Genomic DNA, 26,702 nt, shown 5'->3' with positions numbered 1-26,702 from the left:
GAGTAAATAATTAATTTAATATCTAAAATTATGATTCTTTATCACTTTAATCTTTAAATTTAACAAAATTTAAAGACAAAAGTATCTTTAAATTTTTTTTATTTAAAGACAAAAGTATCTTTAAAAATTATAACTCAGTTTGGTCTAGGTCCACAAATTTAATTATTATGTAATTTTAATCTTTCAAAATATGTTGATATTATTAAGTCCCACGTTACATATAACTTTGAACTAAAGTAAATGACAAATTATAGTTTCTTTCTTAAAAAAATTTCGAAATTCATTACTTATAGGAAATAAAGTAAGAATGAATCATAATTTGAAGAATTTAATTCAACATTTATTACTCTACTAAAGTGGAGGATATATTCACTTTATCGGTGTGTTGAAATTAACTTTGATATGTGCATGTTCATTTTGTGTACCTAATTTTGATCGTCTGGAGCCATTTTATTTTTCTTTTCATATTCAATAATAGGACCTACTAACGTCACTTTGTTGAGAAAACATAATCCTTATCTTTGAAATTGCTTCTAATTTTCAGGTGGTTTTAGCCATTCAATTGTTGTAATCTTTGACATCTAACACGCAGACTTTTATAGTTGACATTTTCTTCAAATTTATCTCAGCATGCTGATTTTAGTTACTTGCAATGGTCGCCAAGCTCAGCAGTCAGATAATTTGCATGGTTTGGTACCAAAATTGAATAGAATTATATACTATAATTAAACCATAAATGAATACAGGCATTACAAATTACTAAACAAACTATTAAGCATGCCTCATCTATTTTCTCTTCTAGTCTCCTAAGCCAAAGTCACACCTTTAAATAAACAAATCTTTAAGCCAAGCATAACATGATTTCATCTACTAATATTCACTGTAACACCTGAGTGGCCTTGACATGATTCTGCATAACTTCTCATTGGACAATTCAAATCTATGTATAGAAGAATTGTTTGATGCATCTCCACATATCTTTTCCTTAGGCATCCCAATATCCTTTGCCAGCTTCTCTGCCTCACTATGTGTATCAATTACATGGTCAAAGCAAATGTATCTACCAGAAGCCTCGTTGTTCATTGCCTTGAATACACTTGCATGAGCTTCAGCCAATTTGGTCACATCCACTGATGCTAGAAAACCTTGAGAGTACATTTCTTGTGCACCTACATTTGCAATCGTGAAACCTTTAGATTCCATTTAAAATCAATCGACATTAAGTAAAGTTTATATATAAGTTGCACTCTAGGAATTGAGGGCGATACAGAAAAAAATGGGCAACAGAGTCTCATAATATGTTAATTCATTTTAAAATTAATTGACATTAAGTTTTCGAGTTCAAAGATAGGTATATTAATGAGGCAAGCAGCAATGTGGACTTTACAACATATTTTATATTAACATCAGATGGTACAAGAAATTGGAGCACTGATTTTGATCAATAGTAAGTACTAAGTAGTACCTTTGAGATAAGCAATCGTTGCTGTTGGATTCCTATGACAAAATTCAGGACCTGTAATTAGAGCTGGACAAATAGTTGTGAGCTTCAAACCCCTTTCATTAGATATTCTCCAAGCAGCCTTCTCTGCTCTCATCTTTCCTAAAGCATACCAAAGCTGCCATATATATATTCAAAAGAAAAGGCAGTGTCATATAACATGTAATTCTAATCTGCATAAACATGATACATAGTAGGAAAACAACAAAATAACATTAATAAGGTTCAATCATTGTGTGCAAAGTTTACCTTCTTTTCTATGCAGAATGATTCGGTGCTCCAAGAGGCATGATTAATAACTGGGGTAAAATCTGATTGTGAATTGTCTTGCCACACACAAGCCGATAGTGATGATGTGAACACACATCTTGTTATGGAAGGTGTTCTTGCACATGCTTCCATCACATTCTCAGCAGCCCTTACTTCAATCTCGGCCATGGATTTCTGGATATCAGACAGAAGCAATTGCTTAGATGCTATACAATAATACAAGTAACTTTTCTCTTCTAGATAATATTATTATTGTCATTGTCACAATAATTAAACTAAACACACATAAAGCATAGCATGATCCAATAGTTGAAATGATAGAAAATGTAACTTTGATCACATGATGTGCATAATAAATTAATAATGTAACTTATAAATTTTCCGCATATTATTATTGGATTTACAAGTTTTGCTCTACTAAAACACGTACTAATTTTGTATTGAAATAAAAGATTAAGAAACTCATCTGCATATTATATGTCTACTTTTCTTTAGAAAAGAAAAATTCTACAAACATCCCTACACACAGTATTATGTAACACGTGAGGGGGCCAATCAAACAGGTAATGATGCAACTACAGCTAATGATGACTTATTTGATTTTGCAATGTTCAATAATGCTAGCTAGTAGCTACTGAGAGGAGATAAAAGGTGTCATCAATAAAGGGAGCATGGAAAGGAAATAAAGTGACAGGCATGGTAAGTGTTGTAATGGGAAAGAAAGAGAAATGAAATGAAAATTGAATGGAAATTATGGAAGAGAAAGCAGGAGTATGTTGATAATAACTCCTTAATTAAGTTTATAAATGTAGTTTATCCTGATTTTATAAACTCTACTAAATTTATTTGAATAAATTTCACCGTGGAATGGATCAAAACAACCTTTTGCAAATACATCCCTCGTATTTAATTTAGTAAAATTGATATTTTTTTCATTTATTTATTAAATTTTTTTGTTGTAGAAAAATTTAAGAGGACAATTATAATGGAAGGGAGTAATATTCTAGTGTGATATTTTCGTAATCGATAGAGCAGTTATTATTGTGTAAATCGAATATAACACGAAAAAAATGCTTTTATAATTTAATTTAGTAATATTTTATATGCTTTTTTTTTTTGCTGCAAGTAATATTTTATATGCTAAGTGATTAGAAAGATGCATGTTAGTTAGACGTAACTTTTGTCTTCAATTATTTTATGCTGTCATCTCATTAATGTTAGGAAAATGATTGGGAGCTTGGAAAACTAAGGTCTGATGGAATCCGAAAGAAATTTGATTCGTTTGAATTTTATTTTTTTACGATACTTGTTTAGAAGTTATTTATTTTATTTTATGAAAAAATAACTTTTAAGAACTGCATCTATATATATATATATATATATATATATATATATATATATATATTAAAAATCTAATTATCTTTAGTTGTTTAGATTTATTGAGGTGAACTATATTTACCAGAGAGAGGGCACGTATACCTGTAAACAGGGATGGAGGCAAACTCAAATTACAAGAGTAGCAAAGTGTTAAAACTTAAAACTAAAATCGATGAAATAAAAATGTAAATATTACTTTCATAGCAAATATTTTATGTGTGAAACTAAGAGAATTTGATCTAGATCATATATGGAAGTTAATATTTAATGTAAAAAATTTATATAATTTTTTAAATAGTCATATAATATTAAATATCAATCATTCATATTTAATTATATGATTTAAATTTAATGCTCACATTCTTCTCATATAAGATAATTTCTTTTCATATCATTATGTCATATACTTTTATTATGAAAAATGAAAAATATGAAGCCTATGTCTAATATCCAAAATGAATAATAATGGTACTTCTACACATTACGCGGACATGCATACGAAGATAAGTGCAGCTTTGGATTAATTTATTTTGACTATACAACAGTTTTTAATAGCTTTTTTGAATGCTAGCTTTAAGACAAATACTAGTAGCTTTTTTCTTTGAATATTGAAAAAGTTATCATTATCCAATCCAATTTTAATTCAAAACAAAATGTACTGAATCATTAAATAATATTTCGCTATACCGTATTAACTGTAATCTTATATATGGAAAATATTAAAAAAGAACAGAGTTTCATATTAAGTGAATTTCATGTATACCATGAATTTCGTGCGAATCTTACATTTGTTGTCTAATTAGACACTTATAGACTACTATTAAATTAATATCCTATCAATTAAAATATTTTTCAACATCTTTTAAAATTTCAAAGTATTAAGAGTCTTACATCGAAAGTGATTAAAGAATATGATAAATGCTTATATATAATTGAATAGGTTGTTATCTTGTGAACTGATTTTTAAGAGAATTATTGGGATGTTTTTGCTACACTTTAACACAAAACTCGTTTTCAAGAATTTTTATATCATTTTATATTACACAAAAAGATATAAAACAAATAAATAAAAATGCAATAAAAAACATGGGCATGTGTGTGATCTTCCCCGTTTTTTCTTTCTTTTGAATGAATCAATTTAGCATTACATGGCAGACCCGCCAAGCTGGACTTTGACGGTAAAGCAACGAAACACGTGTTCTTCTCATTCACTTTGACACTTGGGGATCAAATATTCTATAAATACCTATTTCCATTTCAACCATTTTCCCTTGCATCTGACTTCAATTTCCATCTTCAACTTCAACACTTAAACTCCTTTTAGTTTCAATAATCCACACCCCAAACCCCAAATCTTTCCCTATTTATTTTCATCTTAGTTTTCCCTAGGACCATATATTATACCATATTTATATATCTTCACATACTTAATAATATATAATAATGGGTGTTGTACGGACGTGGGAGAGCAGGAGGGCGGAGCTGGAGGCCTTTCGCCGGAGCCTGGTGGCAGCCGCCGGCATCCAGCGGCGGAAAGACGATGAGGGGGGGAGAACCCACAAGTTTGTTTCCTCCTATGAACATGATGATGGAAAGGGTACCTTAATCTGTGTCACTTGTGGAGTTTCCTACTTTGGTCTTGCCTTGGTCAACCATCTCTTGCTCTTAGGTTACTCTCTTCGAGTCACCGTTGACAACCCAGGTAAATCTCCCATTCTCCTCATCAAACAATAAACACTTGTTCAATCAAAATTTAGTGTAAAAATAACAAACTGTTTCTTAAAAGAATTTACAATAACTCTCGTGTCTTATTCAATCAACTTAAAAGATGATAAAATAAGTTGAAAGAACTTATGCTAAGATTATACTTAAGTTACTTTTTTGAACCTCAATAGATTCTTCCAAATATATCCTTATTTTGCTTAAGTCAGTTAAGTGTATATATGTTATTGGGGTGTTGAGAAAATTATGATTTTCTTTCTGGGTAGATTCAAGGTGTGAACGAGGGAGGAACTTTGACTCTTTGAATAGTGATGGTATGCAAGTTGGTGGTGATTCTAGTTTTCTTGTTAAATTACGGTTTGAAACAGAGGTTTAACTGGGTAGGTGTGATAGAAACAGGGGAGGGAGAGAAAGAAATTCAGTATGCATTTGCTATATAAATTCAATGCTTTTTTTAATTTGTTCAAAAGGTACTAGGTATATTCCAAAATTTTGTTACCAAAAATAATTGGTTTATAGTCTGTTTTTTTTTTTTTTTTGAAAGGGGTTTATAGTCAGTTAGTCACCTCCTATTTTGATTTTTACACCCAATGAAGGAAATTACTTTTCATTAATCATTCGATTCATTATTCATTTGGTAAAGGCTTGTTGTAAACTGGTGTAAATTATATTAATTGTTGTTACATTAAATTTAACTTATGAAATCCGTTTGATAATTTTTTTTTTTTAGTTTATTAAACATCAACTTTTATTATTCTGCGGCCGCACATGCGAGAGTTCCGTGCACTACTAGGACTTTTTGGGGATTGAATCAACAACTTGTGAGATGTATTTTTGTTAAATATATATATTTTTACTGATTTAACTTTATGCGTTTTTTTTTATTAAATTAAAATAAAATAAAATAAGTTTAAATAAAATTTACGTAATAACAATAAGAAAGACGATGTTAATTAACGTTTTTTTGTTGGAAAATTGTGCATGTGGATGATTCGTTTCGGTGTGTTTTGTTGTTTCCGTACGTGATAAACAATGTGCGATAGAAAATTATGCATAGTTTGCAATTTGATGTCCATCTTTATTGAGCAAATCCAATCAAATATTTAATGTTATATATATATATATATATAAGATGTCAACTTCGTTTTTATATATGATGATATACCATGACGTTACCATATTGATTGGTCTAGTGTGCAATTTTGAATAAGGAATTTGTCTAATATGCCAAAGAGCCGACTCAACAATGTTCCAAAGTTAAATAAATAAAAATAGCCGACTCAATATAATACTGTTAAACTTACCTAAGTTTCTATGATCTTGGTTTAATTTAATTATATACCCAGTATCTTTATATTTGTAGTTTATTATGGCGTGATTACGAGTTTCGTGTACGCTCACAAACAAAAAGAGTGCGGCAAGAAGTTGAAATAAAGCACCATGTTCTTTTTCCATCAAAAAGAAAAATAACATGTTATTTTTCCTCGATTAATTTATAGAGAAAATTACGTTTATATCCTTGGAGTTTAATAAGAATTTACTAATAAATAATATTTTTTATGCTAAATAAAGCTTTCTTTAGTTATATAATAATAATAATAATAATAATATTAACACATTACAAATTATATTAATCTCGCGGCATCTATATTAAATCTCCACAGTCCACCATAATTGGATATCTCTTGAGATATACACACGTGTGTTTTGTGTGTGTGTGTTTTTTTTTAAAAAATAATAATCAGATTTCCTTACATCCCTTGTGTAAAGAAGCTGATTAATGTTTATTGAAAAAAAAAACCTATAGATTTACTAATAAATACATTTTTTATGCTATTTAATACCTTTCTTAAGTTATATAATAATGTTAACGCTTAATAATCTACCAGTATATAATTTGCTATGCATTATCTATACTAAAAAACAATAAACTTTTTTTTTGTTATAAACATCACTAGTTATGAATAGAATTGGTAGATGTATCATATTTGTAACATAGTTAATTAATTAAATAAAGAAACGAACACCCAAATTAAAAGTGTAGTTGAGTAACAGGAGGTGAATTGAAAGGTGTGAGTATGTAAATTTTATACCATATTTAACTTCTAATAGTAAACACAATAATTGCATTATTTAACAGTACAAGCTTATGTGCAATTCAATTTTTTTTTCCTTTCTTTTTCTTGTGTAACTTGAAGAGTGCTAATATGTTATAGAACATAGAGAGTATGTGGTTATAACCTGACTTTTATGCTGAATATTTGTGTTGTCCCTCTAAAATGACGTAGTTTTGATTAAAAAACGACCTTGTTTTAAAAGTACAACTTTTAATACGACGTCATTTTAGAGGAACAACACAACAACACCAAAAGAATCAGGCAAGAGAAACCAAATTCGACTTATGAATGGTGCATGGTTATTTATTTGACTTGTTGCAGAGGACATAGAGAAGCTGAGGGAAATGGAGAGGCGTGGTGAAGTGAGGGCTACAGAAGGAAATTTGGAAGTAATAATGGCAAAGCTAACTGATGTTGATGGGTTGGAGAAAGCATTTCAGGGCTGTCGTGGCGTCTTTCACACTTCTGCATTTACAGACCCCGCTGGTTTATCTGGCTACACAGTAAGCAATTATACTTTTTTTTTTTTTTAAATGCAAATATTCTCTAGAGTTAAAAATTAATTTCTCTTGAGATACTGAATGTACAAAATTATTTATCAACTTATCATATCATGCTGGGATATAACTTTTCTTATTTGACTAATTTTCTCTTCTCAATGTGACATCTCACCCTCCTGGAATGTCCAAAACCTTGTTTCATTGACAAATAGTTGCTCTTTGGGAAAATCTCTTTACTTTTAACCTTTATAGTCATTTTAGTTTGGTCACACCAACCCCAATGGATGAATAACTTGTTGCATAATAGTGTTATAAATGTTTGAGTGCATGATATTGATTGACATAAATTATTCTTTTTAAAAAGCATTATTAGACGGTTGAAAAATGATAAGATATTTGAGGGAAAATGTTGTAATTAAATGGTGGTATTTTTTCTGTTAAAAAAAAATGGTAGCAGTTTTTGGCTTAAGCTTTTTTTTTTTATCGCTAAACATATGTTATCTCTTTGGCTTAACACTAATTTTAAAAGGCATTATATTTTTAAATCATTTAAGCTGAATTTTTCCTTTTCTTTTTATATAATCTTAGTAAAAGGGGAAGGTAAACACGAGGGATGTATTTGCATAAGGTTGTTTTGATCCATTCCACGGTGAAATTTATTCAAATAAATTTAGTAGAGTTTATAAAATCAGGATAAACTACATTTATAAACTTAATTAAGGAGTTATTATCAACATACTCCTGCTTTCTCTTCCATAATTTCCATTCAATTTTCATTTCATTTCTCTTTCTTTCCCATTACAACACTTACCATGCCTGTCACTTTATTTCCTTTCCATGCTCCCTTTATTGATGACACCTTTTATCTCCTCTCAGTAGCTACTAGCTAGCATTATTGAACATTGCAAAATCAAATAAGTCATCATTAGCTGTAGTTGCATCATTACCTGTTTGATTGGCCCCCTCACGTGTTACATAATACTGTGTGTAGGGATGTTTGTAGAATTTTTCTTTTCAAAAGAAAAGGAGACATATAATATGCAGATGAGTTTCTAAATCTTTTATTTCAATACAAAATTAGTACGTGTTTTAGTAGAGCAAAACTTGTAAATCCAATAATAATATGCGGAAAATTTATAAGTTACATTATTAATTTATTATGCACATCATGTGATCAAAGTTACATTTTCTATCATTTCAACTATTGGATCATGCTATGCTTTATGTGTGTTTAGTTTAATTATTGTGACAATGACAATAATAATATTATCTAGAAGAGAAAAGTTACTTGTATTATTGTATAGCATCTAAGCAATTGCTTCTGTCTGATATCCAGAAATCCATGGCCGAGATTGAAGTAAGGGCTGCTGAGAATGTGATGGAAGCATGTGCAAGAACACCTTCCATAACAAGATGTGTGTTCACATCATCACTATCGGCTTGTGTGTGGCAAGACAATTCACAATCAGATTTTACCCCAGTTATTAATCATGCCTCTTGGAGCACCGAATCATTCTGCATAGAAAAGAAGGTAAACTTTGCACACAATGATTGAACCTTATTAATGTTATTTTGTTGTTTTCCTACTATGTATCATGTTTATGCAGATTAGAATTACATGTTATATGACACTGCCTTTTCTTTTGAATATATATATGGCAGCTTTGGTATGCTTTAGGAAAGATGAGAGCAGAGAAGGCTGCTTGGAGAATATCTAATGAAAGGGGTTTGAAGCTCACAACTATTTGTCCAGCTCTAATTACAGGTCCTGAATTTTGTCATAGGAATCCAACAGCAACGATTGCTTATCTCAAAGGTACTACTTAGTACTTACTATTGATCAAAATCAGTGCTCCAATTTCTTGTACCATCTGATGTTAATATAAAATATGTTTTAAAGTCCACATTGCTGCTTGCCTCATTAATATACCTATCTTTGAACTCGAAAACTTAATGTCAATTAATTTTAAAATGAATTAACATAGTATGAGACTCTGTTGCCCATTTTTTTCTGTATCGCCCTCAATTCCTAGAGTGCAACTTATATATAAACTTTACTTAATGTCGATTGATTTTAAATGGAATCTAAAGGTTTCACGATTGCAAATGTAGGTGCACAAGAAATGTACTCTCAAGGTTTTCTAGCATCAGTGGATGTGACCAAATTGGCTGAAGCTCATGCAAGTGTATTCAAGGCAATGAACAACGAGGCTTCTGGTAGATACATTTGCTTTGACCATGTAATTGATACACATAGTGAGGCAGAGAAGCTGGCAAAGGATATTGGGATGCCTAAGGAAAAGATATGTGGAGATGCATCAAACAATTCTTCTATACATAGATTTGAATTGTCCAATGAGAAGTTATGCAGAATCATGTCAAGGCCACTCAGGTGTTACAGTGAATATTAGTAGATGAAATCATGTTATGCTTGGCTTAAAGATTTGTTTATTTAAAGGTGTGACTTTGGCTTAGGAGACTAGAAGAGAAAATAGATGAGGCATGCTTAATAGTTTGTTTAGTAATTTGTAATGCCTGTATTCATTTATGGTTTAATTATAGTATATAATTCTATTCAATTTTGGTACCAAACCATGCAAATTATCTGACTGCTGAGCTTGGCGACCATTGCAAGTAACTAAAATCAGCATGCTGAGATAAATTTGAAGAAAATGTCAACTATAAAAGTCTGCGTGTTAGATGTCAAAGATTACAACAATTGAATGGCTAAAACCACCTGAAAATTAGAAGCAATTTCAAAGATAAGGATTATGTTTTCTCAACAAAGTGACGTTAGTAGGCCCTATTATTGTATATGAAAAGAAAAATAAAATGGCTCCAGACAAACAAAATTAGGTACACAAAATGAACATGCACATATCAAAGTTAATTTCAACACACCGATAAAGTGAATATATCCTCCACTTTAGTAGAGTAATAAATGTTGAATTAAATTCTTGAAATTATGATTCATTCTTACTTTATTTTCTAAAAGTAATGAATTTCGAAATTTTTTAAGAAAGAAATTATAATTTGTCATTTACTTTAATCCAAAGTTATATGTAACGTGGGACTTAATAATATCAACATATTTTGAAAGACTAAAATTACATAATAATTAAATTTGTGGACCTAGACCAAACTGAGTTATAATTTTTAAAGATACTTTTCTCTTTAAATTTTGTTAAATTTAAAGATTAAAGTGATAAAGAATCATAATTTTAGATATTAAATTAATTATTTACTCACTTAATTATGATTGTTGGGAGCTGTTTATCAGCTGAAATTTTGGTTCAAAAACTATTTCAAGATGAATCTAGGACCGAATAAAGTCCTTTTCTTTTCAGTTGAGTATGCTAAAATTCAATTAATAAAGAAGATACAAATTAAAAATGACTGATAGGAGAATAAAGAAAGTGAGATTGGAAAAGAAATCTAAAAGATAAACATCAAGTAGTAAAAGAAAAATTAAAAACAAAGTAACTCACGGAACACATTCTTAATCTCAAATTTATGTAGTCAATGTAAAGACTTACCAGGTATATTTATACATTTATAAACAAACACTACTAATCACAACTTTCTGAAGCATTGACGAGTACTCACAAATATATAACTTTCTATCTAAATACTACGTGTTTCTGGTTTAATATATATTGATAACTTAACATAACTACCAACAACTTTTGTCTTCATTCCAACTAACATCTCGAATCATGTCTTAAAGAAGAAGCTAACTTCCTAGTCTTCAAATTCAAACAGTTCATTAAGTAACATTGAAAGTCAACATCACATTAAATAGTTAGAACGTACATATTTTTCTTTTAGAAAAATAATTATTGTTAAAACTTAAAATAATTAATATTTTGGGCTGACCAAATGCCATATTAACCCAAAACGCTGGTACATAACAGGAAATTGCTTTATGCACCTCCAAAATTGTTAATATCCCCATCTTACCCTTCTTCCTTCTCCCCTCACTCACTCTCTTCTCTCCATCTTCCTCTTTACCACATCTCACCTTCTCACCACTGCCACTAATCTCTTTCCTCATGCCTCTGTGTTGCCGCTACAATCTCCTCCACCTTCGAATTCAGGATTCAGAGTTATGGTAGTGAAGGAGAAGATGGAGAGAAAAAGAGAGTGAATGAGGGGGCAAGGGTAAGATGGAGATATTAAAATTATTGGGAATGCACCAAGCAAAAAAGAAGATGCATAAAGCAATTACCTCCACAACAGCCCAACAAGAAAACATGCATAGTTACCTCCACTATTACTTCTTGCAGTTTCCGTTGCTTTTATAAGCGACAATAGGTGTGTTTGAAATCCGTTACAACTCAATTGAAAGGAGATTTTTCACTTTTCAATGCACAAACTGATGAGAAGAAAGGAGAGTCTTGGATTATTAACATTTGAAATTGAAAACAAACACATGCACACAGTATTGTTGAGATCAAACATTATTTCTTGACATAACTAAAGGAATAGAGAACTTTTAACTAGATAATTGACAAAAGTAACTAATAACATTATTTTTATTTTGCCATGCACAAATAATTACTTTTCAACTAATTGAGATGTAGCTGGTCCAATTAACTAAAAATGCAAGTTCAAAATCTTAGACATGCATGCGATCTTCCTTCAACAGATGTAAATGCGTTGAATGTGTATGAGTCTGTTTGGATACAAGGTTAGAAACTCTTTTAAGAATTTCTCTATTAAAAAAAACTCTATATTTCGAGTAGAAAAGATCTCAAAAGTACTTATAACTTATATTCAAATAGACCCATGCTGAATTCATTTCCGTCAATTCATAAGCTCTACAAAATAATAGTCTAAGCAACCCTTTTTTCCATAAACAAATTATAGTACTATAAATAAAGGTATCACTTTAAGCAAGCAAGTAAAGTTTTGCACCCTTAACTTTGAGACCGTCCAAATCTCACTTTTGAATAAAAAAATAAAATCAGATTCCTTATCCTAATCTTCCTAATTAATTGGCTTCCACCCCCTCATTGATGTCTGAACGGAAATCTAAATTGTTCTGTCTGCCAAACATAGCAAAGTGCATTAGTGTACAGTATCACATTACTCACACCTTAATTACTTTGGCATGCAAGCCGTTTAATTAAAGAAGTGAAACAACAAAAGCCAAGTGGGTGCACGTGCATTCTGCCTCTCACGTGCCTGAGCATTTCTCAGGTCAGATTTAAGAAAATCAAACATATGATATGTTCACTGAAAAAAGAGCTACTCCAGTATTAATCTATCACAACAACATTGTTTAACAGATAATATGACATTCTATTAACCTATTATATTATCATTTAAAAGATATCATTTAAAAGATATGACGATAGACATTAAAATCAAATATAAAAAAATTTTAGGTAGTAAATTTTTTTATAAAAAAACTTTAGTAGTAAAATTAAAATAGAATATATTATAGATATAAAAAATATATTTAAGTTTATTAATTTTTTTTATGAGTCCCAGTTCACATTTAAGAGTGTCTATCTTGATTTTGTAATTTTGACTTTTTAGACCAATAAGAGTTTGTATTCTATTAAAAAGTGAATAAAAAAAAATTGTATTAAAGAGAGTGTGGTGCTAATGTCATTTCTCGTGTGTGAGTATATACAGAGGAGGAATAGTCAAGATTAATTATTTAGTATAATTATTAGATTTTAAGAAAATATATCAAATAATCATAGATATAATTTAACAATTGAATTAATAAAAATCATATTTTATATCAAGTTATAAAAATAATATATAGAATTATGCTTGTAATTAATTTCTCCTTTTATATATATATATATATATATATATATATATATATATATATATATATATATATATATATATATATATATATATATCTTTCCTTTTATATATATATATATATACCAGATTCCCTCTCATTGGAACTCTTCAACACACTTCCCTTGCTTGCTTCTGATCCCTCTCTCTCTTTCTGAGACAGTTTTTCTACACAAAGTTAAATATTTATGTTCTCCTGAGCTTTGATGATTATAAAATAAGATTTGATCTTTAATTAAATAAAGTGTTACAGAGACTACAATAAAATATAAATTATAAAGCACTCAGAGGCACAGAGAGAGAAGGAGATTCCTCTCTTAGATTAACCAGGGTTCTTTCTACATCAAATGGGTGTTTCTTATATATCAGATCAAGTTTGTTCTGTTTGCAATACCACAAAGAGATTCAACGTCTTATCAGAGCCAATTTTGGAGTCTAACTTGGAATTCCTACATCTCATTAAAGAGGCCAATCTCATTCTGAAGGGTCATCACTCTTGCACTGAGGTAACTATAACAGCTCTCTTTAAGTTCTTTTTTTTTGTTAATTATGTCAATGTTTGAGGTTTTGAGTTTAATTTCCCTGCCATTATGTTCTGCATTTTTGGTCTGCTGCTTTGAGTTTCAAATTAAGAATATAAACTGCAAAGATACATGTTTATGTTATTTTCAGTTGGAAACATTTGCTTACTTTACTTTCCTATTAAAATTTGAAATTGGATCTTACATCATGGATATGTAATTAACTTTCCCATAAACACCCCTATTTGCATTTTGATACCCCATTAGTTCCTCACCAAGCTTGCTTCACAATGTTAAAATGTCAAGTAAGGGGATTTTATTTTTCTGTTTTTCGTTTAGGCTTTGGGGGAGTGTGGATTGGTACTTGATAACATGTCTTTTATTAAATAAAACATTTGTACTATTTGTTATAATATGGTAGTATATAATACTATATAGTATATTATAATTAAATTTGTGATTTTTTAAACTACAAACTGCCATTTTTTTGGCAAGTTTGATCATTTTGGTTTTGGTGACTAAACTGCTTGTGTGAAGAAATGGGGCCACTCCTATTGTTCGAATTTCCATACACAACTTAACACCATGTGAATACGACTTGAAAGAGAATATGATTTTAAAATGATGAAAAAGATAAGATATACTAATGTAACATGCAAATCATAGTAAATGTAAGGAAAGTGTTGGCAGTTAAACTCGATCCCTTGGCCCTTATCACTCTCCGAAAAGAATTTATAGACTTAGCATTTCTTGTGACAGCAAGATATATAGTTGCTGTTCCACAAATGGGACTTAATTAGTTTATGTATAGGGAAAAAAAATTGTGGATGTTAGTTAATTTTGACCTGATAAAATTTAAAATTTATAAAGATAATTCTATCAGTCTTATTAGTGAGATAACATACATTTAATCATATTACTTTATCAACTATTTTATAATGACATCAGTAAATATACGAGAATATGTAAATTTGTAGTTTTTTTTAGCATCATTAACTTCTAGTCAATGCGTAAGAAGATTAGAATTAACATGGCTAGATTTTCATGTTCACTGCTGCAATGTTAGTATAGTAGATCTGTTTTCTCTTTCTCCTCGGTTTTCTTTCTTAATTTTTAATTTTACTGGCAGATCTCTTGGAGAACGAGCACACCACGTTAAATTTTTAATTGAACCTAACTCTACACACCGTTTTCTATTTTACTGAAATCAAAGGACGGTTTTGTTTATATAAATTCAAAGAAAATTTTTGAACTTCTGCATATCTTGATCATAATAACATTTTATATTATTGCACTGCACAATAAAAAAGATATATTGATCATATTTTTTTTCCTATGCGAAAGTAATAATACTAAAGCATGCAAACTGCAAATGTACTGTGAAAGAAACATAAGGGTAATTATAAACTAATTTACTTTCTCTTCTGGCTTATTTTTATTTCTATCTCTTTTTATTTTTTTTATCATATCATTTTTTACATTCATCTCTCATGTCTTTACCCAAAAAAAGTATAACTTTATAAAAAAAAAAAAAAATCATCTCTCATGTTGTCTTTTTCTTCTTATTTCTATCATCTTTCATCTTAGTCCACTATAAAATAGAGTTGACATGCATTTACAATTTTCCTTAACTTAATTGATTCAACAATATTCTCCTAGACGTGACAAAAGTACAGCTTCTTATATGTTTATCATATTGACTTACGAAATTAATCAAACTTAAAACTCTCGCCAAAGGAGTCGTGTGTGTTTCTCAAGAGATTAAGATTATGAGTGAGTTGTTTAAATTTATTTTTTGAAAAAATTTATTTATTTTAATAAAATAAGTAAGTTTTAATTTGTTATTTTAGTGTGCTTGTCTAATTTTTTTTTTTGTTTTTAAAAAAATATTTTTGCTTATTTTGAGAAATAAATTATATATGCTTTTAGAAAAGTATTTTTTTCAAAAAAAAAATATTTATTTTAAAATTAAACAAACCCATCATATATGTGATTCACGGCTAGCTGGAATATTTGACGTGTATTAGTTGATCGGATGTATATTCTCACTCAAATCAAATTATTCCATCCGTGTTATTTTGATTCACGTTTAATATAATTAAATATTTTAAATTTTAAAAAATATGCAATTTTATCACAAAATATCATTTTCGTATTAAAAAATTAGGGTGGGGAAAGGACAGTCCATTCAAGGAGACTGGTAGGAACTTGAACCTACAACCTATGTGATGCAATACAACTTCACTAATCCCTTGAGATTATCATTTTTATATTCTAAGGTTTTATTTGAGTAATGGACCCTTTTCTCTGTCATTTCCATTCACATCAAATTTCAATTGGACATGAATAATTTAATTATTTTTGTCTCATTTTTGCTTCTCTCTCTACATATAAAATGAATCATTATGCAAAAAAAAAAAAGGAGAGTAGGGCATATAACAGGAGCCTGCACAGTGCATATAGACAAGAGTAGCAGTTGCAACTCAAACCAAAATGGGAATAAGGGATGAATTAATCGTTCTGTTTCATCACAATCACATTTCAGTTCCAAGGTCTAGCTTTTTTTATTTTAGGTAAAAACATGTTACACTCTGTACTATGTCAGCACAATGGTTTTACCACCCTACATTGTTTAATTATCTCATGCCCACTATACCCTTATCCTTATACATTGTAACTTGATTCCATTTTCTTCTGTACCTGCAATAGCTGTAACTAGTGCACAACAGAGGTAAAATCCCCTAATTTGAACCTAAAGCTAAAGGTTTCACCCACTAGCAAAAGCTAAAGTGTGTACATCACATGTTCTTTAAATTATTTTAAAAAGTATATATTGAATATTTTTTACTATATAATAAATAGTTTTACATTAAATATCATAGTTGCTTAGATTGATTTCTACCAAAGCTTGACTGTTAGTTGGTTTAAGATGATAATTTTCTTTTAGAGTGTGTTTGGATGGAGGAATTTAAAATTTTGATAAATTTTAAATTCTAAGAATTTCAAATATTTTAATTGAAATTCTTTAATTTTCAAAATTTTGTGTTTGGATAAAAAAAGTTAAAATTATGAGGGTGAAAAAAATGAATGAAAAAAAGAAAAGATATGATTAGTGTGCTAGTTATACGTGTTCCTTTATGACTCGATCGATGTTTCTTGAATTGAAGAAGGTTTTAAGAAGAGAATTTCAATTTCTCACCTTTTAGAAGAAAATTGAAATTCCAAATTTTTAGTTGTTTAAAATTCTATTTTAAAATTCCAAAATTTTAAATTCTTCAAAAAAAACATCCAAATTCTAAATTACATAGAAATAAGACTACTTTATTTCATTCAAAATAACATAGAAAATACATGTTTAAATAAAGTTAAAGTCATGGATGCCATGACAATCATATTCTAACTAATTTAAATTTATGAGTTTTCTCCTCACTTATATGGTGTTTAAATTTTTTACTTTTATTTGATGTGAGATTTCAGCTCACACTTATACTCCACTACATCAGTAATATTATCCAGCCCTTACAACTTCTAAATCCATCTACCAATGGTTTGCAGTCAGATTCTATAGTAACTTCATGAAGTCCCAGTTGCTGTAACCATTGAATTCCTTGTAGTAGAGCCCATGATTCTGCTTCTTTTGGAACTAGTACGTTTTACTCCATTTGATTTGATACGTTAATTAAGGCACTTGAGCGATGCTATAATACAGTGAATGGGGGTAAATGTGAATTCACACAAGTGCTTAAAGATTTGGAGTTTATTTTATTCCTTTCTATAGATACGAGTTTGATTTCTTTTGAGGCTACTAAAATTTCGTTTAGTGATAGATAACCATTCTCAAGAAAATTTTCTGGTGCATACGGGTTAATCAACAAGTAAAATTGCTTGTGGTCTAAGCTTGTGCGATAATCCTTTGGATTGTCATTCGCACCATATCTTTTTTGTTTTCCTTTTCTTGCATCAGAGACATCCACCAACTTATAATTGAAAACTAATTTATTCTGAAGTGTAGATATCATTGTTGTTTTTTATTCACATGATCAAAAATTGAATTATACTGAGCCTTGTTGGTCTTTTGCATCCTATCTAGTAGTATTGAAGGTGACCTTCTATCTATTCTACCACTTTGTTTAAAATAATAATAATAAATAAAAGTGGGTTAAATGTGAATAGCAATGGCAATAATCTAGGTCCAAAAACGGTCAACAGAGTCCAAGAGCCAAGTCAAGAATGCAGTGCCCCATTCAAAGGGACTGTGTCACAAACACAAGTACCAAGTCACTGTATCCTTAAACCAAGAAGAGTGCATATATAACTTCCCAATCTCAGTGGCTGTTGGACTAAATGTAGCACTAGTGAGTGGCCACAAACGCGCGAACCTTCCTCTAATTTACTTTCCCCAATTTTTTCAAACTTTTCTCCTCCAAAGCTTTGCAATACCACTACCTTTTATGATATCATCATTCTTGTTTCCAATATTTCTATTACATTACATATTTTGTCTCTCCATTCACATACTATTTTTAAGAAGAATATTACCAACACTCTATTTAACACACGATCTTGCATTGATTTAATATTTATTAGAATCTATATATAAAATCAAATGTGGGTTTTTTTCTTCAATTTTTTTTAATTTAAATCAATAATAAAAATATATGTTCAAATGAATATGTTATTGACATTTGGCCGTTTGAAACTGTTTTATATAGGCTAAATAACTTATTTGATCTTTTATATTTTTTTTTTCAATTTAATAAATTTTTTTGAAAAATTATTGTTTCTTATTATTTTCAGTTTAATATTTTTTTCTTTTAAAAAAATTATTTTTTTCGTTTATCTTCTCTTTTAAAAAGTTTATTTTTAAATAAGATTTTCTATAATTATCTTATTATAAAAATCAACAAATCATACTATATGATTTATAATTAAAAGACAGTGTAAATTTGTGCTATCAATGACGGACCTACATTGCTTTGAGGGTGTGTACTTGCATCCCCTCATTTTTTAAAATTCACCAAATTTCTAAATAAAATCTTATATTTTTATATTTATTTTATTTATATTTATATAATTGAATCTACTGATTTTATTTTTTATAATTTGTACCCACTGACTTAGGGTCTTGAATTCGCCACTGTGTGCTATAATGTGAGTGTATAATCTATTTTTTCTTAATTAAATCACACTATTTAACAAACTCTAATAGTAATGTTACCATTTTTATTAAATTTTATCCAATAAACAATATTTAAAAATGCATGAAGATCCGTCTAGCTAGCTCATCTATTATGCAATACGTACATACATATACTATTACAATAGATATATAGAGCATATACATAGGCTATGAACAAAACGAGACAGAGAGAAGAAAGATGCGTGAATGGTGATGGTAAGCGACATTGAAAATGGAAGTGTGACTATTGAGTGATTGAAGTTGGTGATTGATACAACACATAACAAAAGGGTTATTGTTGCATTGCATTGCAGGTTCATCAGGGGACATGCAGTATACATTGAGAATAATGAAGAAGAAGAAGCATCAGAGTGAGGAGAAGAATCCACGTGGCAGGTTGGCGAAGGAGGAGGAGGGTGGCGAGGAAAAGATAAAGTGCTCGAGCAAGCATTGTGGTTCATGCTGCGGCGGCTACGTGGCTGATTGCGTGGCAGTGTGTTGCTGCCCTTGCGCGGTGTTGCATTGTTGTGCTATGGCTATTGTCAAGGGGCCTTCTCTTGTGGGAAGAAAGTGTTTAGGGTTGGGAAAGAACAAGAACAAGAACAACAACATTAAAAGGGTTCAAGAGGGGTGTGAAGATGATGTTGATGTTGATGTTGTTGTTGAGAGGAACAACAGCAACATTGAAAGGGTTCAAAGGGGTGTGAGGGAAATTGACAGTGTCATTGTCAATGCTGGATTTGATGCAGAGAAGGTTTGGAAGGAACTCTATCAGATTGGTCATATGGATTTTGGGAGGGTTTCTAGTTCCTCACATGATGATTAATTATTTTGGAGAGCCAAATCCACAATGATGGAAGATTGCTCTTGCTCAACTGGTAAATTATATTTTTTTTTTTGAATTAAACATGTTTTTAGTTCCTATAAATATTAAATATTTGATTTTATTCTCTTAATCAAAGCAATGTTTTTTCGTCTTAATTTTTTATTTGAGGATGAGTCGTGGCACAACAAAAAAGTTGTGCCTAAGTGACCGATGGTTTAGGTTTGAATTTGGAAATAGTCTTTTTTACTTATGCAAGAAGACTTCATACAATTATTCTTTCTCGTACCTTTGTGAAGCGAGAAGCTTTAAACATGAGGGTATGTTAGTTTTAGTTTTTTACTTAATCTTTTATTTATAAAAATGTATTAGGTGTTTTTTTTGTGTTTCACAAGAATGTATCTCTTTTTAACTCACCGTTTATAAAAATAAGAATTACACAAGATATAGTTCTGTAATTAAGGAGATATTTCTGTAATTTAGGAGTCTAGGGAGATTAATTTATTTTGAGGAACAAAAATTAATATTGTTTTATTTATGGGGACTAAAATCATGTTTTGCCCTAGTTTTTAGGAGGTTGGAATATGTTGATTTGCAATTTGGCATTGTATATGTCTCCCGCCTCTTTGATTCAATTGCAAACTCAATGAATTATTAGGAATTGAATTCTAGACGTGTCTTTTGAACTTTGATCCGTGACCTTTGTCTATACATTGTTGTCTTTGTTTTATGTGTGGGATCTTTAGAGCAAAGTGCGATGTAACATTTTGTAAGTAGTCCCCTTAAGTCTTTTGAGACATCTTTGTTTTGCAGTCTAATTGACATTGTATTTGGAATGAGATCCAATAAAAGTTGGAGTTAGACTGTCAAGTCAACTGTTACTTGTTCCATGTGTTATGACAACTTACATGAGGGGTCTTTACTCTTTGTATTTACCGCATTGGAAGTTTGGGAGATATTTTTGTTCTAATGTTATGCTTTATCTATATTCCTAGTAACTCCAGTGTGTACATTTTATTATGTTTCGTTGCATTTCTCATTTTCCCTCCATTAATTATTAGCATATTTGATGATTTTGATAGAGTTAACGGAAAAGTTAGCTGAAAATTAAAAAATTAACAAGTTGATAACTGGAAACTTTAAAGTCTTTTAAGTTACCTTGTTTATTATTAGTATGTTTGACTATTTTAATTTATTATTAATTCGAGATGGGAGAGGATGTGTCAAATTGCCAACTTTCTTTTCAATGATTTCTACAAGTAAATCTTTAAAAAAAAATTGAAGTTTAGTTAAGAGGGATATAATGTCAACAATTCATCAAATGACAAGAGTAAAGTAAGATTTCGTTTATTGGTTTTTCTTACAGAAAGTTAATTTTGAAGAAATGATTCTATAGCTGTCTCTAACTGAGAACCATCATACAGTAGACGGGTTCTAGCGTGCGTAACTGCAACTGTGCGAAAGAAAGGTAGTTTGTCCAATATAATTTTGTTTTGAGATTAGTGTAGGATTATTGTGAGATTACTTATATCAGATTTTTTTTCCTTTTATCTTGTTCATCGAGATCGTCATCCAAACCAGTTTCTTACATTGTCATTGTTATCGCCATCGAAGAGGATCACCCTTCCTCTTGGATCAATATTTGATTTGATGTGAACACTTTCATGACATCTCAACTATCAATTTTAATCGAACGGTAGAGATGACTTTCGTACCATGCAAAATATCTTTTACTTTTGCACAGTAGCCTCCTTCCATAGAGTAATGTATTGCATTATCCGGGGCAACATGGTAAAACAAGCAAGATAACAAGGTAATGTACTTCCATGTTTTTTGAAGAGGGCATGTCTAGTAATCGAAATGGAAATTAGGATGTCCCTGATTTTGAGTCAAGGAGGCACCTTGTCAAAGACGAGTGGTGTACAAGTCAGAAAAATGTTTGGTCCTTAACAACACAACCCTAAACTCATTTTATGTTATTGGGCCCATGCCAAATTGTCCTCCACTAGTAACTGTGCACTCTTCAATAATGTGAATGTGTGTGAACCTCTAAAGGGAACAAGGGGATGGCCTTCCTACTCATATATAGTCAGCATGTTTGCATTGAATTCAAATTTTATCACAATATTTCGAACAAATTTTTTTTATCAAATCCTTAAGGATAGTTTCAAAACAGGTTTTCTTTCCTTTCCTTTCTTTCTGTCTTTTTTATGTTGAATGCTCCGATGCACATAATTTACTTGATGAAATTTACTAATTAAACTAATCAAGGCACATAAATTGCATAAACATGTATTATGTCAAGTAAAATCGTTAATTGTAATGTAACTTGTTTGATATTTGTTTTGCTGGATAAACTATTTTATTTAATAGAAATAGGAATAACAGTACAATTTGAAATTCTATATAAAAAAAAAAAAACATTTCCCTATCATCTTACAAACTTAACTTTGAAGTTTGACATAGTATCAAGGAGTTCTTTATAGTGAAAATGATGACACCAAATTCAAAAGCCTCCTCCTTTACAACAAAGATTGGTATCAACCTTAGTTTTGTAGTCCAATTCGAAATATACATAGTCCATTGAATTGCATTCAACAAGCCCATAGTCTCCCCTCTTGAACCAATCAATTTTTGTCAAGACAAAGTGACCTTGATCATTCTTCAAGCACATCCCAAAGCTTGTCATATTTGGATCATTGAAAAATGAGGCATCTGTGTTACATTTAAGACTGCTAGAGTTCTAGGAGATGGTTTAGATCAAGTTGTGTAGTGACTAAATGAATTTACAGTATAAATCACAAGGTATCATAAATTTTCCTAGCATTGGTCCACTCCTCAAGCGCATGGCTAGCTCTAGTGATGAAGATTTGATTTGTTGTTTCATTTGTATCATCCCTCATATTCAAGTTTCTTCTCCAAATACTCAACATTATCATTCTGAATTGAAAAGCTGTAAACAAGCTCCAACAATAATTCAATGACTTCCAAAAGTTTCCTTGTTTCCTTGCAAAATATCATTAGGGTGAAAAGTGCTATACTTGGCCAAGAAAATCCAAAATGGTGGGGTGTACAACCTCATCAAGGCATGACGAATGGCAAGGGCACAGATGCTGGTCGCATACAACCTCATCCTCAAGGTTGTATTATATTTCTAGTCGAGGTGAGGTGTTGGTTGCGTACATCCTTATCATCAAATCATTTTATTTTTTTAAAAATAATAATAAAGATAATGAAAATTATTATTCATAAACTAAAAATCACTAGAATTTACAATCCTAACAACCTCAATTTAATTAGACAGAAAAAATCAAAATTGATACATTTTAAAAAAAATTGATAACCTAATTAAATTTTTTCATATCTTAGAAATCAAATTGAATCTTTCAAAATAATTTAAGGATAAATCTATTAAACATGTATGAAAAGAGTACATATGAAAAGTCCAAACTAAACATCCTAAGTTGCTGACATTTGGTATAAACAGGGATAAAATGGGTATTATGAAAATTTGAAGCATATTCACACTCACCTCCACCCGAGCTTCTTCAGTTTAGCTTCTTCAATTCATCATTCTCTTCATCTCTTCTCTACGTCTGCGTTCTTCATCGACCCGAGCTTCTTCATCACTTCTTTACTTCATTGACACATGATATGTCTTCTAAAGCGTAGGAGGGTTCCAGATTCTTCTCTTTGTTTATATTCTGAGCAAAGGAAACAACATTGAGTCCAGACCCGCTTTGTCCAAGGTATTTCTTTCTTCTCAATTGGTTTGGTTTGATAGATTTGTCCTATTAGGTTTAGCTCAAGATTTTGAGGGGGTCTGTGAACGAGTGAATCAATCCTCTCTCGGTTGGTGTTGTATTTTTTATTTTTGATACGGTTCTCTTCTCATCTTCATTCTATCTTTTTAAAATTTTGGTTAGGGTTTAAGGATGGGTTTCAATGTTTAACATCTCTTTTCATCTTTGAGGATGGGTTAGGTAGTCATGGTTTATCTTGTCGTCACTGCTGTAGGATATAGCTCAGTAGCTGAAATCAATAAACGGAGGCCAGAATCATAATTTTTAATATCAATTATACCAAACGCCCCCATTCCAATGCTTTATTTTGTCGCATCTTTGTGTTGATGCTGCAAATAACATGAATCCGCTTGGACAAAATTTCCCTTAGAGAACGCGTATGAGCTATCTATTAAACATATATTAGGAGTGTCCAAGACCAGCTCCTTTGACGAGATTAAAGTGTCATTTCGCAAATTGGCCAAAGAGACTCACCAGGACCTAGCTGAGCCAATGAATGATTCCACTACGTCTCGACGATTTGTACAAATTCTAGCAGCCTACGAGGTTTGTGCAAATCATGTTCTGATAGATTTATCTTCACATTGATGTTGGGTGGAGCTATTAGTGACATTGCCATAATTTATCTTATTATTATAGACAAGTTCATATAATTTGTTCTGCCATTTCAAACTTAATGTGATTGGAGTGGATAATATAATTCCTATCTCTCCCAAATACAAAAAAAAAAAAATCATTAGGTGATGGCTTAATTATGTTACTTATTTTATATCGATCCTATAATCTCATACCATAATTATAAGTATATGATTGCAGTGTTTGCCATCCTTTTCCCAGGACATGCAAGTAGAGTTATTCCACAAAGTGTAACTTATAGCTTTGCAACCCTTTTGCTTGACCTCCTCAGTGGAAATCATATTCCTTCAAGTCATGTAAGTTTCTTTACTTAATAAAAAGTTATGCAAACAACACTTACCGTGTCCTGTCCTATAATGTTGTCTATCTTAGTCTAATTGAGTTCTTCCTTTTGATCAATTTCTTCTTCTGATTGTTCTACCTAAAATCAAGTAAGAAGTACCTATAAAAAAATTACCCAAAATAGTCACTTTCAAAACATACACTTACCTTCATTAGGCCATTGTACTGATTAGAGACAAGAACCTTCAGATGCTATCAAACTCTTGCTTAAAAGGAGAGCTTATAAATGATGATGGGATTGAATTAGTGTGTCTACCCTCACGATGTTTGCACTCTGAATCACGAGAGTGTCCTAATCCAAAGTCACTGCTTAATACCTCTCCAAAAGGACTCTGAGGTTAGACGGACTTAATACTTTTAACCGAAGATAACCTATAGCAAAATGCTTGAAGAGCTGTACATAAATAATTGAGCTTTTACTAATGTTTCTTGCTTTCTTTGTTCAATGTCATTATAAATAAGTTCATATACAACGATAACATATAGTTTATATGTAAGGATAACATATGCATGAATGATGTATTGTAAGCAGGTCGGACATTTTGGTGACAAGTTCATCCTTGAAGAACCAATTGAGAGGTATAGTTAATTGATATCAGCTTTTTAGTTCTTTTCGTTGACCAGTGGATCCAAATGATGTACTGTTAACAAGCTCTATCAATAGACAAAAATTGGTTATTGTCATGTTTCAGGACATTTTGCATGAACCCAAACATGATGTCTTGGTTTCTTTAAGTAAAAGAATTATTTAAATGTCATGTGAGCAGAAGTTAAAATTCCAAATTGAAGGATTTTTTCCTCGATTTTTTATTTGTCACTGGTAGTAACCATTTTTGGCTGATCCGAAGAGTCTTCAATAGTTTGTTCAGATCAACACATAATAAAAGAATGGTAATGATATTAAGAATCATTCATTTGTTCTGCATGTTTACCTTATAGAAGTAGATAGATTGACATGTATATTTGACAACACAGTGGAAGGGAAAGAAAAGGAAATGAAAAGGGATTATAGAAATTAGCATTTAATGTAATTTTTCATTAAATTCATTTTTATCTATTGTGAATAAAGTTTGATGTTCATATAAATTCTTTGGATACTTCACTTTCATTTTTTATTGTCTGCCTATTTTTGAAGGGAATATAGATCACAAAATAAAAATGAATTCTTAGGGAACACTTTATTCCCTCACAATACTTTTGTTCTTCTATTATAATCATAATGATCCAAACAAGGGATCAAACAGTTTTTTCACCATTAATTTCCAATATGTTTGTTGGATGAATAATATTTGCATTTCAGACTCATTCTTTTTTAGACATATGTCTTCCTTGGTTGGCAAAGTAAGAATTAAAAGTGCAAGCATCGTAGCTTGCTGGTCTAAGTTTGCAATTTGGAGTGAATAAGGGTGGCTGAAATTTTCAGCTTTTCATTTTGACCCCACTTTTTCCTTTCATTTCACTATCATAACTTAAATTGAACATATTCCCGACACATCTGAATTACAAATTATTGTTTCACACTCACCATTGTTTTGCATCCTAATTTTTTATTGTGTTTGGATTCTGATTATTTCTCAGGCTACCACGTATAAAAAAAAACTCTCAAATCAACTATTTTAAGTAATTGAAAATTTTTCGCTTTAATTCAACACTATTTGGTAAAATTTAAAAACAAAACATTGGGATATATTGAAGACTATTTTTTTTCATATTCTCTCTATTCCTTTATATAATTTTATATAGTTATAGATATTTTCTTTTGCTATATATTTTAGTAGTACTAATTAATTTTTTTAAGGCTTAAATATGTTTTTTAAAATTTGTTAATTATTTTTTACAATTCCTTCAAAAAAATATTTTGTTTTTATTAGTCATTCAAATTTTTAAAAAGTTATTTTTAGTATATATATAAAAGAGTAGTAAATATATAAAAAAAACATATAAATATATAGAAAAATAGCCTAACAAAATCGTCGTTTTAAACATATAAAAAGTATAGACAGGTTAAATGGTCGAAACAAACATTTTATATTATTGACACCTGACTTGACAAAGGAGTAAAATGAAAGTTTTGATAAAAAAAAATTA

At 30.2% G+C, this 26,702-nt stretch overlaps 3 protein-coding genes across 4 annotated transcripts; 2 read left to right on the top strand and 1 right to left on the bottom strand.

Moving 5' to 3' along the window:
- Positions 1-686: 686 nt before the first annotated feature.
- On the bottom strand, positions 687-2,022 carry LOC114399781 (cinnamoyl-CoA reductase-like SNL6). The gene is made up of 3 exons (XM_028361997.1): positions 1,751-2,022; positions 1,466-1,619; positions 687-1,169 (listed from the first exon to the last, which is right to left on the bottom strand). Exons 1-3 carry the CDS (start codon positions 1,937-1,939, stop codon positions 871-873), a joined length of 642 nt encoding a protein of 213 aa, XP_028217798.1. The 5' UTR covers positions 1,940-2,022; the 3' UTR covers positions 687-870.
- Positions 2,023-4,408: 2,386 nt separating this feature from the next.
- Positions 4,409-10,079, top strand: LOC114399780 (cinnamoyl-CoA reductase-like SNL6). Its single transcript, XM_028361995.1, has 5 exons — positions 4,409-4,850; positions 7,309-7,490; positions 8,824-9,018; positions 9,150-9,303; positions 9,600-10,079. The coding sequence occupies exons 1-5, from the start codon at positions 4,592-4,594 to the stop codon at positions 9,896-9,898; spliced, it is 1,089 nt and encodes a 362-aa protein (XP_028217796.1). The 5' UTR covers positions 4,409-4,591; the 3' UTR covers positions 9,899-10,079.
- A 3,472-nt stretch (positions 10,080-13,551) lies between these two features.
- LOC114399841 lies at positions 13,552-21,621 on the top strand. Of its 2 annotated transcripts, XR_003663846.1 has the most exons (3): positions 13,552-13,816; positions 19,325-19,888; positions 21,200-21,621. XR_003663846.1 is itself a non-coding variant. In XM_028362060.1 (2 exons), the coding sequence occupies exon 2, from the start codon at positions 19,339-19,341 to the stop codon at positions 19,834-19,836; it is 498 nt and encodes a 165-aa protein (XP_028217861.1). In that variant the 5' UTR covers positions 13,552-13,816; positions 19,325-19,338; the 3' UTR covers positions 19,837-20,703. The 2 variants fall into 2 exon arrangements, 1 of the variants encoding a protein (XP_028217861.1); XM_028362060.1 differs by lacking the exon at positions 21,200-21,621 and having other exon boundaries at positions 19,325-20,703.
- The last annotated feature ends 5,081 nt before the right edge of the window (positions 21,622-26,702 follow it).

The sequence above is a fragment of the Glycine soja genome, chromosome 19 (genome assembly GCF_004193775.1).
Source record: "Glycine soja cultivar W05 chromosome 19, ASM419377v2, whole genome shotgun sequence".
Taxonomy (NCBI): Eukaryota; Viridiplantae; Streptophyta; class Magnoliopsida; order Fabales; family Fabaceae; genus Glycine; species Glycine soja.
Note: the sequence above shows the minus strand (reverse complement) of the source record. Positions and strands in the feature narration are given on the sequence as shown.